The sequence below is a fragment of the Halyomorpha halys genome, unplaced genomic scaffold (genome assembly GCF_000696795.3).
Source record: "Halyomorpha halys isolate HHAL.00 unplaced genomic scaffold, Hhal_1.1 Scaffold2510.1, whole genome shotgun sequence".
NCBI lineage: Eukaryota > Metazoa > Arthropoda > Insecta > Hemiptera > Pentatomidae > Halyomorpha > Halyomorpha halys.
Window position 1 is genome coordinate 23,896 of NW_027110040.1, and position 17,522 is coordinate 41,417.

General features: G+C 29.2%; 2 protein-coding genes and 1 long non-coding RNA gene across 7 annotated transcripts in view; 1 reads left to right on the forward strand and 2 right to left on the reverse strand.

Moving 5' to 3' along the window:
- Positions 1-2,699: 2,699 nt before the first annotated feature.
- On the reverse strand, positions 2,700-12,188 carry LOC106691584 (UDP-glycosyltransferase UGT5). The gene is made up of 7 exons (XM_014437403.1): positions 12,152-12,188; positions 6,380-6,644; positions 5,749-6,152; positions 5,485-5,673; positions 3,978-4,194; positions 3,681-3,900; positions 2,700-3,082 (listed from the first exon to the last, which is right to left on the reverse strand). Exons 2-7 carry the CDS (start codon positions 6,618-6,620, stop codon positions 2,797-2,799), a joined length of 1,557 nt encoding a protein of 518 aa, XP_014292889.1. The 5' UTR covers positions 6,621-6,644; positions 12,152-12,188; the 3' UTR covers positions 2,700-2,796.
- LOC136795023 (omega-amidase NIT2-like) overlaps positions 12,152-17,522 on the reverse strand; it is a 14,162-nt gene continuing 8,791 nt past the window's right edge. Inside the window, exons 7-9 of one of the 5 annotated variants that reach the window (XM_067048145.1) lie at positions 17,396-17,495; positions 14,969-15,054; positions 14,307-14,453 (exon numbers count right to left, since the gene is read on the reverse strand). In XM_067048145.1, the coding sequence (XP_066904246.1) occupies positions 15,015-15,054; positions 17,396-17,495 (140 nt within the window). In that variant the 3' untranslated portion in view covers positions 14,307-14,453; positions 14,969-15,014. Of the gene's footprint in view, positions 12,183-14,306; positions 14,454-14,968; positions 15,055-17,395; positions 17,496-17,522 lie in introns of those variants that run through there. The other 4 variants (XM_067048146.1, XM_067048148.1, XM_067048147.1 and 1 more) reach the window with 4 other exon arrangements.
- Positions 12,839-17,522, forward strand: part of LOC106691589 (uncharacterized) — a 12,491-nt gene continuing 7,807 nt past the window's right edge. The window contains exon 1 of the long non-coding RNA XR_001344817.2: positions 12,839-13,011. This is a non-coding gene — a long non-coding RNA (uncharacterized lncRNA). The remainder of the gene's footprint in view (positions 13,012-17,522) is intronic.

Genomic DNA, 17,522 nt, shown 5'->3' on the forward strand with positions numbered 1-17,522 from the left:
CGTAAATCCATGACAATTCAGTTAGTTGAGATTCCATAAAATAGCACTACAAAATACACGTATTATTGGAGGCGGTCAATAAAGGTATGAAAATAGTAAAATAAAACTATTTATTGTTAACCAAATACTATCTTCTACTATTTCGTACCTTTATTCACCGCCACCCGGACTATCTTCCTGCACTCTACTTCATAAGGTCTGCCATCTTCTTCCACTACAAAATATCCATATAATAGCTTTAAAACCCCTCATAAATTAAAACAATAAATATGAATGTTTTTGGGATTATGACACTGTAATAAAAAAAAATTGTTTAAATTAAATCAGAAAATGCAACAAAAATTTTCTTAAGTTTAATTACTTAAAATGTAATGTAATTAGACCTAGTGAATGCTTTACTAATTAGAAACGTACTAACTTAATACTATTTTCTTTAGTAAGATAGAGCTCCTTACTTAAAGGGCAATATGATTTGTTTAGTAGCATAAATAAAATGTTAACAAAAAGTATAACAACTAATTATGGACTTTTTTAATTAACTAAACAGATATAGACCTGATGATATGCAGCAAAAATAAATTCTGGTTTTTTTTTCAAAATCTCACAAAGCACCAAAGATTTGTTTAGTTTAATATGTTTTATTTTCGTCATATTACCAAGAAACCTCCTGCTAAATATTTTTTGTAAAGCTTTAAGAAATGCACTTTCTCATTCGCTGTGATTCAATCTAACAGCCCTGACGAAGCCCTACAAAGTGGGACGAAACGTTGATTAACAAAAAATAGTTTTCTTTTACTACTTTTATACCTTTATAGACCGTCACCCAGGGTATCTTCCTACAATAATATTATAATAATTAATTAATAAAACACGTACGTAAACCCTTCACCATATATAGTATTAATTTTTTAATAAGTAAAATTATTATGCGATATGACGAAACTCTAAATAAGTAAACAGTGATGTCGGAGAGTGCGATAAGGAAGTCTAAAGATATGATATGCATAGATAGTACGATATGTTCATAATTACTAACAAAAGATAAATTCAGCTGTTTTAAAATTGTGTTAAGAGTTGCATATCAGTACCTCAGAGACAAAATGCTTCATGTAACTTTTTTTTGTGGCTACGTACACCCTAATCATTGGTCATGACATAGTTACCTCTTAGCCCAAAAGTCCGTGAGGAGAAAAAAAACCTAGTTATTTCACCCCAATTTTTTATTATTTTAATGAAAGCTGAATAAAGTCACAAGTCAAAATTTATGAGCATGCTAACTATAGCAAGAGGGAACAAAAAATGGTGGTTGTTTCAAAACGCTAAAAATATAATTTTTCGTTTGGAACTCCCTAACTTTAAAACTACCCACAACACTAAAAAAACATCATTTAAGGCAGAGTAAAATGGCTAAAAGATGATCCCTAATATAGCTGTTAATTTCAATGGTTCAAGAAGGGCCGCCCATAGCTGATTTGATGTCTATTGGTGGTGCCGGTTCGAATCCGGCCTGGGACGTAGACTTTTTTTATTCAGTGGCGGTCCCACAAAATGAAGAACTTTGACCCCCAACCATGGTTAGACAGTATAGGACTCCAATGGGAGTCTTGGCCGAAAAAGGAAAAAAAAAAAATAGTTCAAGAAGTTAATTTTAATATTTGCTATTCAAACAAAGCAAAATTTCATAAACAAATAACGAAAAACTGGTATTTGTAAATTTATTTTCACAAATTTATATCTCCAGAATCATAAGACTTTCAGATGTCTATTAGTACTCAAATTAAACCAGGTTTAATTTGGTATAAAGTAGGTTATGATGTTTATATTCGTATAAGTAGTAATTTTTATGATATTTGACACAATATATTCACAAAATGTTGATTTGTAGTTGTTCGGAAATAGCTTTCAACTTATGAAAAACTATATCTCAGGAACCATTCATTAGAGGAACAGTTGTCTGCTAGCACTCAAATTAAAGCTAGCTCATAATCTTTATCTTCATTGCAGTAGTAGTTGTTATGATATTTGCAGATGAATATGAATTTTGCATATGAAATTTTGTTCTAACATCTAATAGACACCTGTAGATCTAATGATTCCTAATGTAGTTTTCTATAAGCTGTAATCTTTGGTCCAAACCAGCTTGATTTTATTATAGTAGTGGTGCGCTAATGTCAGGTGTTTGCCAAGGGTGACACCCAAGTACAATACACTGCCTGCTGACCTGTTCCCACACCTGGGAGAGGGTGCTTGTTCTTCTGGAAGGATAAAATAATACAATCAGTCTTCTTGGGAATATTCACCCTTTGCAGTTTCTTGATGATTTCCATACAAGCCTTCTCCACCCGCCTTAGTCAGACACTGCACTCATTAAACTACTGTAGATGGCTGCTATACCGTTGGCATAAGCCACTACAGTAGTCGTGTCATACTTGGCTCCAGCAGTTTCAGCTGTGTATACTTAGAAAAGTGCAGGAGAAAGCACAAGTCCCTGGAGTACTCCACAGTTGAGTGGGACCTCTCTAGAAACTGCTTCACCGACTTGAATCATTGATGTGTTGTAAAAATTATCTCAATAGAGTATAGAGATGTTCTGGGATATATTTAACATAATTAGTAGATAGGGATATATTTTTATATATAATTTAATCTACATCATAGAGGAGTAAATGTAATGGGAATAAGTAATCAGTAATAAGGTAAACATATTATATTCAATATTTATTGTATTCATAAAAAATTTCCTTAAGTAAAATCAGCTATTCAATAATATGTTCAAAATTTAAATTAAAAAGAAACTCAGACAAGTTTTTTATTACTTCTATTTTTCTTTACTTTCATTAATAAGAGTAAAAATTTTATACTCAAAATTATAAACAAGCCTACTATCACAACTAAAAATAAAAATAGAAGAATAATATCTAGTAGAAGAAACTGATAAATTGAAAGATCTAAGCTAGCTGGTCTGAGATGGATGGCTCCATTGTGCCGCAGCACATATTCAATCCAGTAAACAGCAGACTCAAGTGCCGAATGAGGCCTATCATTCACAATCCGAGACCTTTTCAAAGCAGCTTCTCTATAACTGAATAATTTTTATATTTATTACAATATTCCATAATATTATAATCAGTTAACATTTTGTTTGTCTATCTAAATATTTAAGATCCCCTACCACCATTGCCTCAATAGAAAACTAGCTTTAAAAATTGATTTGTATATGTAGCTTGTTTGGAACATTTTCAACATAAAAAAAATGCACCAAAGCACATACATGATTATTATGTTACATCTAGTAGTCTTATAGCAGTCTAGTGTGCTGCATGAAAAGTTATTGAAATTATATTTGGCTGTAATAGTTCAACCAGAAATTATAATTTCGGACCATTATTACAATAGTGTAGTTCATCAATTAGTTTAAATTACTAATAAAAGTTGTGATTGCATTTCTACAATTTCAAATTATAGTTATTGAAAAGTAATTGTAATTGTAATTTCAGGCAGTTTTAACATTTTACATCTTATCTAAGACACATGGCATTGTAAGTCGAAATAATTATTTAATTAGAAAACATTATTTAAACCACAGTTAAATAATTTTTTACAAAAATTATATGACATAAAAAACAATTTTTCAAGAAATGAAAAGGTTTTTGTATGAAGATTTAATCAATATAACTTACCAAGGATTATTCAATAATTCATGAATGGCTTTGAGCAGACTCTCTTTACAAACTTCTTTTTGCAGCAGAGTTAAACCAGTACCTGCTTGTTCCACAAATTTCAAATTAAATTCTTGATCAGAAAAGAAAGGAATACCAAGTATCGGGACACCAAAAAAGGAAGCCTCGGTGGTCCCATGCAGACCACCATGAGATATAAAGAGTTGAACACTAGGATGAGCTGAAAAATGTCCAACATATCTTAAAATTTTCTAGTTCAATTATAAAATCGAAAAATTATCAACATCAAGTTCTTACCTAGAACACTTGGCTGTGGAAACCATTTCCTAATTTCCACATTTTTTGGTTTATTAGGAATATTTTCATTTTCCCATTTCATAAGCACTCTATGATCTAATTCCTCAAAAGCCTCCAATAAGGCTTTAAGTACTTTGGCTGAGACATCTCTAACATGGGAACCAAAACTAAGATAAATCACGGTACTGTTTGACTCTTCAATTATATCTTTCAAGTCCTATAAAATTAAACAATATAACTTTACCTCAGAACTTCTAGAAAAAAATAAGAACCACCAAATATGATCCTGCCTGGATGGTAGTTGGTATATAGAGTACAGGTTTTCATCAATCGGTGGTATGTAAGAAACCTAATTTAGATTTTCTAGACCAACCTCCATCTGGGTGGACCTCGGTACATATGCAACTGTTTCCAATTTTTTTATGAGTTTTAGGCACATGGGCCATTCTCTCAGAAAGTGTCAAATCCTGTCCAAAGGTTACTGCCATTTTCTATTAGAAATATCACAATCAAAACAAAAAATTTTCGATATACAATCAAACATGTTCTAATTTGACATCATATAATAATTTGATTAAATATCTCAAACTCTAGAGAAATTAAGTTCAAAACATCAATTTCTATCCTTGTCCAAATAGCCTTTCCAATTTCACATATACTAAGACTGTAAAAGTAAATTACAAATTTGAGATTTTCAATCTATGACTGTTATTTTCTCACTCTAATTTTATGTATAAATTGGCAATCCTAGCCTATTGAGTGTTGTGAATGAATGAGGATTATGAAAAAATGATAAATCCTCCCAAGAAATATTTCAATTTCATCTGTTCACCGATACGTAATCCTAATGTTTTTTACTTCATTAACTAAGTAAATTTATTTATGGTTGACATTCTAAATTTAATGAGAACAGTCAAAAGTTGATTCATGACTTTTTAGTATTTCCAAGACCAACCTACCCCTGGATGGATCTTGTTACATATCTTAATCTTTCTATTATTGGTGGATATAAGATTTTTTAAAGTGTGTATTTAATTTATTTTAATATATGACCCATATACATAAATGGCTCAGATAAGAGATACAAAGAGGTATACATCAGTGACAGTTCCTCGATTTGTGACACAACATAAATGGTTATTAGAAAAAATATGTCCTTTTTCACCATACAAAAGAGATTATATATATAAAATAAATATTCATTTGATCAAGAAACAATTTTTTTAGGACATGAGAAGGTAGCATTCAGTGAATTTTTTACATAGTATTAGGAAGCTTTTAAAACTTCCGCTCTTATCCTAAAAACATTCTAATGACAAGAATATCCAAGCTTGGGATGCCAAAGTATGAAGGTGAGGTGACACTGCATGAAGTTATTGCATATTAAAAATTGTAGTCCAACCATCTGATAAACTATCATGATATAGTTATTGTACATACAGTAATTGAGTTTATTGCATTTTATGAATAAAAATTGATCAAATTTTTTCCTCCGAAAGATACTTACTTTAGGCAGCTCTGTAGCATGTTTCAAGCTCAGACCTCCAACTGGTATGGTATTGGGTTGTAAAGGATGAACATACCCGACTGAGTGGTGGTAATCCATTAAAGTTAAAGATATATTTCTTAACATAGCAAGAATAGGTGGCCTACTCTTGGAACCAGGATATACCATGTAATCTTCCATTAAATTTTCCTACAAATAAGAAAATATTTAAGATTATAATGAAATCTGATGTTTAATGGATTTACAATAGACTATTATGATTACCTGCATAGGCAAATAAAGGAAATAAGCTGTGAAGAATTCTATTAAGTTAATTAATGTATTGTCAAATCGCTGAGCAAGAGTCATATTGCTGGTATATCCTGAACGATAATTTGGTGATAAAGTTAATGAAAATTCATTGCCAGTCAAATAAGCAGCCCATGGAGAAAGGGATAAAGGATGCAGACCAATAACAGGCACATTCAATTTGTGACCAAATGCTATTAGTGATTCTTGAGCAAAGTATGGTTCAAGAATTACCAAATCATAATTGAGTTCTTCGCTATGGATGAGTTTTTGAAGAGATTTATCCTGGTACGCCAATTTCATGGCATTGGAACAGAATTTCCAGAATGCAAAATAAAATACGTATACATTAAGATTTGTAAATCCTTTAATTGTTTCGTCTGGAATATAAATTTAAAAAAATTAAATAATTGCAAAAATCTAAAGAATAGCATTAATAAATAATCAATAAAAACTGACTCTTGCTATACAAACAATTTCAAAGATTTTTTTCATGAAAAAAGTATGTTTACTTCAGAACAAAACAATTGTTCTTATAAACACAAAAACTAATAGAAAATTAGATGGAAAAAGAAGTATAAATATTTTTTTTAAATAATAATAATACCCATGAACTGCTCAAATATCGAAATATCAATCGTGATATCAGTCCAATTAGGAATAGTTTGTTTCTGTGGATATGGTGACACCATTGTGATATTATGGCCTCCAGCTGCTAATTCTTTAAAAACAGGCAAAAACGTATTAGTATGACTATAAAGTGGAAGTGGGAGAAGGATGAGGATGTTGGCTGTTTTGGTGAGTCCAATCGCCAAGAAAATATTGAAAATCCACAGTGCAGTCTTCATATCGGAATCCAAAAGCTTTCTTTACTGAAACAAACAAAATAAGTTGATTAGAGAGAAATTTCTAAAAGCATAACTCCTAAATTGGTAAACTTTTTTTTAGTGGGGAAATAATTACTGTTATTTACTAAGTGATACTTACAACCCAATTAGTAATTATCCTGATAGTTATTATAACATAAAATGACCTGTTGTAAACCTACTCAGTGGCAGAGGTATTTCCTGGCTAGTGGTAACAGAGATTCAGACAAGATAAAATTAAATTATGATGGGAAAAATGAATAAAATTCTTTCTAGAAATCTCTGTTTTACAATTATTTACATGCATTTTTTCAAAAGACTTCCATCTTCCATCTTTCATCACTTATAGTTCTCGCTACAAGCTATACAACACTAGTTTTCCAAGATATAAAATAGTCAATGCCAGCATTTCAGTATTTAATAATATTACATTACAAAACTAGTTAACTTAACTATTAGTTAATATTAGGCATAGTAGTAACAGAATATAATTTAACACCGTAGTAGTAGTATGGAACAGGGCTGAAAACATAACAAAGCTATACTTGTACCTGAGTGAAAAACTAGAGAGCATTAAATGAGGACCTACTACAATAGTAACAAGTAACCCCTCCACTGCTATGTTTCCTCTCTCTTCACCTTTTGGCACAGCTTAGAATGCAATAATGAAGCAGTATGCCTAGTAGACACTCTGCAGTTGTGTCAGTCTGAATAAAGAGCGTTCCATTTCTTTTGATTGAATTGATCTCATGACATTTTTAACTTCTGTTTCTATAAACCCAAGAGTATCACATCCTCATGTGCACAGATGGAATAAAGAGGTAAAATTAATGACTGTTCTTCTACCAAGAGGTAAAATTTAATGACTGTTCTATGATTGAAACTCCACTGGTTATTTCAGAAACTTATTAGATTTATTGGGAATCTGTTTAAATAATCATTTACCATTTATATAATAAATTCTAATATCTAAATATTTATTACTAATGAGTTGTAATCTACAGAAAGCTTAATCCATCATATCAGATTAAAATATGTAGTACTTAATATTTCCATCTAGCCTCTTGAGTGTCAAATTGAAAAATTCAAAATCTGTTATGTAGTTATTATAAATAAGCGTTTTATTAATGATTATGTGAAGTTCATAACACTGAAAATGACTACTAATTATAATTTCAATGGGCTACATGCATGTGTCACCGATTTTAATGAAACGACTTTAGGACAATAGGCTTCCTTATAAAACAATGACTCCTTAAGTTTGACATAAATCTATTTATTAATTTGTTTATAAACCTATTTATTTTTTAACTATGCAAAATCCACAATACAGGCGGTATAATGTCACTCCTTATGAATTCCGCAGTTCAAACGTTATTTTTCTACTTGTAGATTTTTTATTTTATCACTCCATATTTCATTAATATTCAAGGTACATACATGAGAGTAACAATCCTTCAATGCATCAGGACCTCCTCCAAAAGCTTCTGCCATTTTTCTCTATCCAATGCAGTAGCCATCCAATTAGCCTTATTTGGTAATTTTGACGTATCTATGCTGACACTATCAAGCAGTCTGAGTTTGGGCTTCTCTACTTTTGTTTTTCGCCGAAAGACACCAGCGTCTGTTCTTACGACACACTGCTCATCTCAGCATTCCGACCTTCACATACCTTTCAATATTCGTGTCCTTGAACAGGTCAAAAATGCTCATTTCTTTGATTAGGCCGAAGATTGACCTAATTATTTTTCTTCCAAAAATGTGAAGAGTTTCCGTCAGCCTTAGTCACTGCCGTGTACAAGTTTCGGATCCGTAAGTGAGGAATATTTAAATGTCATGACGGCAACTGTCAGATAGTCTAAACCATGGCACTAGCTGCTTTTGCAGTAAGGTGTTGTCTAAATGGACTTTGATTTAACAGTAACTTGATTGCTGCTACATGTACTGTCGACTATCACACCACAAGTATGATAACATTATCATGATAGTAAATACTGTCATGATAGTATGATAACAACTGTAATTCACAGTGGCTACACTTACTGCGATGGTTGTTAGCCATTTCTATGATTTATTGTTGATTTTTTTGTTTTAAAAAATTTAAATTTAACATATTTTATTTAAAAGCTATTAAAAAAAATTGTTATCGAGTAACCTTTTTAGTTCTTTCATTGAAAATCCTTAATTTAAAAAAATATATATAGTAACATTTATTGTGAAATTTATTAATAACAATTTTTCCCAATGGCATCAATTTAGCCGTAGTTAGACAATCAGTTGCTTCCATGTAATTTGGATATCACTCATAGTTTTATGGGTATATTTTATAAATTTGATTCACAATTCATAAATAGCATCAGCGAAAATTTATGATAATGAACTATGAACTAGATCAGTTCATATACAAAATGTAAGTAAAACACTCTAAAATTTAGTGAAAAATTATTGTTGTTGCACAGCAACATTACTAATTATTATCACAGAAAAATTTCCTTTTTTTTATCAGGCAAACAGCTACGTCTTCGGTCGAGGAACAACAATAAATTGACTGATAAATAACATCTAAAATAGGAAATAAGACGAACAGGTGAACAATATGACCATTTAAAATTAATACCCAGTCCACAAACATATCAGTCAGTCAATGATTGTAATTTATCATTCTAAATCGATGTCATAGTGTAGGAGTAATATTGCGGCACACTGAAGGTAGACAATAGATTTTTATTTTTCCAGCTCCTAAGTATTTGATTTTTTTTTCGTACCCTTCATTAAGAATAATAACATTAGTTGTTCATACAAAATACATAAAATGTATTATATATACTTTAGTGCGTCTTCTCCCTTTGATTGCCTTGTGGCATGTGGTGTTAATATGAGTCCAGCTAAGGTGGTATAGTCTAGCTACAGCCTATGACTACGCCATGGAATTAATGGAACGTCTTAAGAACGGCGAAACGGTCCCTTCACGTTCCATTAATCGAGGATATAATTAATTTATATATATATATATTTAATTGATATTTGAGGGTACTAAACCCAATAATAAGCAAGGAGGATCCAAGAGCTTCATCAGGCAGGGACAGTATCTTGATATCAGGGCACAGTCTACTTTAATACTTCACAAAAAATAAATTTTCATGTTTTTATTTTTGCGATGTTTATATTTATTTTCTTCTGTTTAGGTTATTTCATAATATTGACATAATAACTGCATCTGACTACAACTTTTTATTATTTCTTAAATAATGCATGTAATGATAAAATAAAATTACAAATTAATAGTTTAGCTTTATAACAAAGTCGTTCCATAAATATTTGAATACGGGAGAAAACATAATTTATTTATATAAGAAATTACATTTCTTATATAAGCAAAAACAACTTAAACTTTAAAAGATAAAATATAAACATTTAATTATACAATATAAAATTTTCATAAATGTCATAAAATACTAAGTTGTCGGTATTTCAATGTTATTGAGATGAATTCTTCATAATTATTTTCGACTTCACTTGAATTAGCTTTAAATATTTTGGTTTTAACGTTATTTCATTTACTTGATCATTATCACAATTAAAACAGTTAACTATTTATTTTATCATCTAAATGATCATATTTGACTTTTATATAATTGTTATAAAAACAATTGAACTAATATTTAAATTAAAATTATTTTCCCTGGTCAGATTGATAAACGTCTTGTTCACATGAATTCTGGGAAACAACTTACTAAGGTGATTTGTCTAAAAGAAATGAGAAAGTATTTTTTATTTTTAATTATCACTTTGCTATATCTTTATATTTAAAATGAATTTTTAATTTTTAAAAATCTCAATCCACTTCATAAGCGTAAAATAACAGGTTTTACAAGTTCCTATTGCTGATATACATTATATCGTTAATTCCAAGTACATAGCAATCGGCATTTGTTTTATTTTAGGCTCCATTGTTCAGGTCTCTTGACAAAAACTGTACTAAAATTCAAATATTTAAATTTATAACATAAAATTAAAAAATATTCATTTCACATACAAATAGTTAAATAAATGTTACTTATCAACATAATGCATTAATATATTACTCAAAACGTCTAATAATCCTATATTTCAAAGGAATTATTTATAAATCGAAAATAATTCTTAATTTAGACTTATTTATTATATAGCCTTATTGACCTCCTTGGGAGAGCTTTTTCAAGGGGGTTTAATTGGTATCACTCCACTTCCCCTTATTTAATGTTCAGTATGAAGAGAGTTTAGTCTTTAATATGTAAAATACAAATTTGGAAATAATTTTTGAAATTGAGTTTAAAAATGTTAATTTAATTACTTTTCAGATGAGCACTTTCATCAACAATCTCATAAATTTTAAATATTAGATTATAAACATAAATATTTTAAGTATCAAAATAGTAAAAAAAAACTATTTATGCTAAACCAACATTTCACTTTGCAGGGCTTCCTGAGGGCTGTCTGATGGTAGTACAAAGCATAACTGAGTTGTGACCAAGCCCTGCAAAGTGGGGCGAAACATTGATTAACAATATATAGTTTTCTTTTACTATTTTGATACCTTTATTCACCGCCGCCCGGACTATCTTCCTCCAATGTATTTCATATGGTCAACTATCTTCTTCAAATATGAATATTTTAGTAGCAATAATATTTAACTAAAGTACTAATTTGCTTAAATTTTTTGAAAACATGGATATTTTAAAATTTTTTGAAAACATGGATATTTTAAAATTTCTTGATTAAACAAGAATCCCTTTATAATTTAACTTTTAATATTTTATATTTACATAAATGAAAACTTTGTGCTATGGTTCACTTACAAAAATATGACTGACCAATAGTAATTTCCTGAGGCAGTTAGTTGAAGTTAAAGCCTGCTTAGTACCTTTAAAATGAACCTTGTGTAAAGTTTTCAGGAATAAATTTCTTTGTATTTATTAATTTTTTTTCCAACAAGTTTTTACATATACAGAAAAAACCTAAAACAATCATGTAATTTATAATTTAACTATTCCTCAGGCCTCTTGAATTTATGGAGGGGGGAGCTGCCTGCCCTACTTTGGGACTGTTTTAATTACCCAACTGCCATATTCTTCTGTGAGCTACAATGACATACAAAAGCCTAACCAAACAATTAAATATGTGAGGTCAGGTACCGAATAATGGAATAATGCTCACTATATAATAGTTATTCTCTCCATAATTAATTTTTAGACTCTTTTTGCTATTGATAAGATGGGAGATATGGATTATTAATCATAAAACCTTAATTTTACAATTAGGTGATAATTTTAAATGTATTGATAAAAACAATAATTTAGAAAAATGATACATCAGTCAAATCACATTAATAAACAAGAACTAGGTTTTCAATTATCATATTTGTTAAAACAAAATTGTTTACAACTCACTTTAGGAAAACTACTTATTACAAAAAATTATTTCCGTATATTAATTTACTAAACAAGTTATAATAAACTAAAGAGAATAATTACCTTTAAATGATTCATAGGTTGTCATCTGGTCCTATTACAAAAATTGAATCCAAATTAAAAAGAAAATTAAGATAAGCTTGTGGCCATCAGATATCTTGATAAGATAAAATGAATAAATGTTTGTTTTTAATATCATACAAATAAAATTCATAATAAAGCAGTTTCTTTTTATAACCATCAAATGCAGCTTTATTATTATTATTTTATAATAATATTATATTCTTTATAATTTCATAAATTATGCAAAGTATTATTGAGAAATATAATTTATTTGTCTATTGATAATATAAGATTCAAAAAGTAAAATATAATTGTTTAAAGCCATTTCAGAAGTATGAAATTTTCTAATTTGGAATTTAAGTTTTGAAAATACCCAAACTGATAAATAAACTCACAGATCCATAAAATGGCAGGTTAAATTTTGCTAAAATAAATCCCAAAATGTTTTGAGTTGTTAATCAGTGATTAGGTTTTTTTTTTTGTATATTACTATAGTTTAAAAATTGAGTTTCACAATCCATACAAATATTTTATCTTTCAATGTTTTCATCACGTTTAGTCAACCTCTTTTTTGGTGTTTTTCAATAGTAACAGCATAAATGCATATTTCATCTGTTTCTTTGAATTTTAACAAGTTTCATTGCATATTTTAAGCTTCTTACTGCTTAATCCAGGGTCTGCGAATATAAAATAAAATAATATTATACAGCAATTATTGTGATTATGAAACTTTTTCCTGATTGTTTTCTCAGGGCCTCTCATGTTTCTCAGAGAAATGTTTAGTCACTTTTCACAAATAAAAACGAAATGTAATTATTTGAGCAGGGAATTTCATAGTGTTTATAGAAAATGAAACAAAGGTATGTAAGAATTTGACCAATTTTATATATTTACTTAGACAACTTATAATTCAGATAATAACTTACCTTAACCTTATGTATAAACAACATACAAGCACAGTTATTTTGAGTTTTCTAATTTATTTGGTATATAGAAGTGGTATAAATTAAATGTTGACTAACTTAAACTGCTTACTTTTAAGTATTTTCATAGATGAATCAAAATTATTGTTAATTAAGGTAATTGTTAAATCTGTTAAGTGTTTCCTTTTAGGCATTGGCTACTATTGAGTATATTATAACGGTGTGAGGTGAAAAGGCTTCAGTTATGGGAATGAGGATATTCTTTTCAAAATCTCATACACAATGATTTTCCTCTTACAATGCTCAAAAGTCAGTTGAGCAAAATTATACCAAGCTGTGAATATGGTCCATGACATGTTTGATAAAACTGAAATAAAACCCATTACACATAACCTTGAATATAAATAACTTATATATAAAAAGATGGTCAGGGTTGGGGTCAAAAGTGAAACAAAAATAGTTTACAACTATTTATTTTCCGATGTTTCGCCTGTCACTTTGCAGGGCTTCATCAGGGCTAAAATGATACAATGATAAGAATAGAAACAAGTAACAATGGCAAGAGTAAAAATACGTAAAATATAAAGCTAAAAAAAGTACAGGAGATGCATATAAAACAAAAACAATACGGGGAAAAGAAAAAGAAAAAAAAAATGACCTGTTGTCCTGTCTTGCTCTTTGCTCATTTATTCTCATTTTATCAAAAAAAAAAAAATATATATATAGTGATAAAATAAACGTCATGAAAGAATAATAAAAATAAAAATAAATAAATAAATAATAATAATGATATAAAATGAGAATAAATGAGCAAAGAGCAAGACAGTTATGGTCTTATTAACATAAGACAGGACAACAGGTCATTTTTTTTTTCTTTTTCTTTTCCTCGTATTGTTTTTGTTTTATATGCATCTCCTGTACTTTTTTAGCTTTATATTTTATGTATTTTTACTCTTGCCATTGTTACTTGTTTCTATTCTTATCATTGTATCATTTTGTATCTTTTTAGCCCTGATGAAGCCCTACAAAGTGGGGCGAAACGTCGGAAAATAAATAGTTGTAAACTATTTTTGTTTCACTTTTGACCCCAACCCCGACCATCTTCTTATATATCAATTTTTACGGTCAACTATATATACATATATAAATAACTTATGCATAACAAAACTCGTATCTTTGTAATATTAAAAGATATACACTTTTTTTACTGAATTTGTTTAATGAATATGAGTAACAGTTACATAGTTAAGAGCTGGGTCATAATGAAACTTCCCTACTGCTGTCTAAAAATCAGATACATAAGAACTTACTTTCTTCATCCCAACTGGTAGTGTAATCAAGAAGTCAATTCAGTAGAACGCACTTGAAACATTCCACTTCTATGAAAAATTAAAATTAACATACAATTCCTAGGAAATTGATAATATAATTATGATTGTTAATATTGTAATGATGATTATTTATGAGCTTGCAAAAAAAAATACGCCAAGTAATGTATGCTCACTTAAACTTAGCTTTGAACGTTAGAAATGAAATATAATGGTTGAGTAGTTCTTTTAAAAAATCAGTTCCATACCCATATATTCACTTATATTTTAAAAGTCTAGAGTTTAGACTGTTAGTTTGATATGTTAGTTTAAGTAGTTCTTAGTTGTAAGTTTAAGTTCTCAGTAGCTAGTTGATGGCCTATTAGCAATTTTATTTTCCTTTTCAAAGACATATTCCTCTCCTATTTAGTTTATTGCCAGTGAAATTATGAACTACTTTCAAATACTTAGGTTTTAAACAATTAAAAACAACATAATTCATTTATGATCATGTTATCTTATTAGATGTCCTTGAAAAGATATTTCTTGAAATATTTGGGAAATAAAAAAAAATTTAATATACTTACATATTTAAGTCACATATTTCCTAAATTCTTGAATAACTATAAAATATCATAGTCCACTCCGTAGTGAAATTACACTATTTTTTCCCCTATTCATAAAAATATCAATTTAATCAATAGTAATATAGGTTTAAATATTTTGATAATTAATGTAAATTAGTAATAGTAATCTGAAATACTTTAAAGAAGAAACTAAAAGAAAAAAGAATATGTAAGACAACTTTATTGAGTAAATTTAAAATAATTTGTAAAGGTTTAAAGAAACAAACATCTATACTTTTTACAGATTATTATATATATCATGAAATCCCGTTACAGTATCTTTTAATACATGCCTAGATCAGATATCACAAAGTTCACTTTTAGGGGATAAATTTTTAGACAGTCTATACACAACAGAATGTTTTACAAGAACAGATGATATCTAAAATACAAACCCCAATACTTGTGGCCAAAAACTATTAAATTACAATTTAAATCCTGGAGTAGTGAGAGTTGATAGGTGTCACCCACCTATCACTTTTTCCAAACTATTCCCCTACCACTATCCCTATTCTTCCTCTCTTGTCAATGATCTTTCAAACAGACCGTTGATGTTGGTAGCTACTATATTTTAAATTAATTTGGCCTTCAACTAAGGAAGATTTTCACCTCAAACTAATTTGATTGATGACCAAACTAATTGGTTCACAAATATCCTACTCACAATATTTTAAGTTATTATACAAGTGATTGTTTAGTAATTTGTCAATTAAAATAAATGTTTATTACTAGAGTAGTATATAAATCAATAATTTCTTAATTCTGCCTAGCAATGTTTTTATGCATTAATTAAATCTATCAGCGGAAAAAACAATTTTCACCGAACTAATTTTTACCATCAATTTTTTACTTTCAGTTACCTATATCAGGAATACATAGTAAGCGAAAGTATTGTGAACATGCAAAATTTCAAGTTTGAGTTTTTCGATGGAAATACACGTTACATGCGTTCCCTGAGTCGAAATTTGTAATTAACACCTCGAGAAACCCTAAAATACAAATTTTTATACCAATAGAAAAATTAAAAAAAATTTAATAATTTTTGCCTTCCCTGGTCTATAGATTTTTTTTCAAAAACAACTATTTGCTTTAACTTCAACATGAGCTCACTAATATAAACAGAACTAGGAAACGTTATGGAAGTTGTGTGATCTTTATACTACACAAACATATTATTATAATCACTAGTGTCATCTTTTGTCAAACAATGATTCAACAAACAAAATTAAACTCCACAAACTTTGTAACACATTCATAGTCGATCACAATTCAATAACAGTAGCACTTCACCTTTGTGTGACCTTGACCTACAACTATATAATAATTACAGATTTGTTAAACTTGCCAAAAGGCTTAGATTCTATGTATCCAGGACCTAAAATTTCCCGTATCCATTCCTAACTAAATACTCAATTTACTCAATCCTACTAAAGCTCAATTTATATAGGTCCAAGTCATGTGAGAATTACTGGGAACTGGCTGATTGAGCTGCAAAAGAAGCATTTGCACTCCCGGAACAGGGTAAAGCAATTTTAACTTCATCCATGAGCAATTATAAATATATGATAAATGTCAATAATCAACAATCAACATGGAATGAAAAATCAAGGTGTAAATTAAAAATTATAAAAAAGGAGGTCAAGTCCTGGGGTCCCTCCAGCCGTAAAAGTCACAAGAAAGAGGTCATACTGATTAGAATGAGAATAGGTCATACAAGACTAACTCATTCCTACCTCATCTCAAAACTAACGCCTCTGAAATGCTGATATTGTAAAAACAATTTGAAAATTAGCCATATCTTTCAAGAATGCCCATATTTCACCTCACGCCTCAATAGTTTTGGATTAAACCCACATATATATAAAAAACCCTAACGGATAATGATAGAAAAATTTTTAAAATCACAAAATTTAACAGTCACAGTAACACAGTCACAAATATAACATCAAAAAGACAAAAAAATAAATGAATAATAAAACAAATATGAGTATAAACAAATAGTGTTGGTGATCAGTGAAGTTTTAGGCAATTACATAAAAATAAATGAACCACATAGTCATAAACAAAGAGGAGGAAGATAAGAGAGAATACTAAGAATATGCCTGTAGAGTTTGGTAAGAGATGGTAGAAGTAATGAAATAGGTTGAAGGTAAAAATAGACCATCAAGAGATAATGGTGATAGGGTAATTCTAGGAGAGGGTTGGGTCAATGATAAGATCATAAGTTTTTGACAAGGAGCAGTTATGGAATGGTCATTTAGGTACAGCATAGGGAAGTTGGTGCAATAACTGCTTCTTAAAAAAATATTTTATTTAAGCTTTCCAAAAATTAATATTGACATATGGATAATTTAAAATTTATTTAAAGAAGTTAAATATAATTATTACCCTTCTTGGACTTTTCCTTTGTACAATGTTTCATACAAATCCGTCCTTCGTTGCTTTCGAATCGGAATTTGTTCCCTGATAGCTTTACATGCATTTAAATCTAAAAAAAAATATATATATATATATA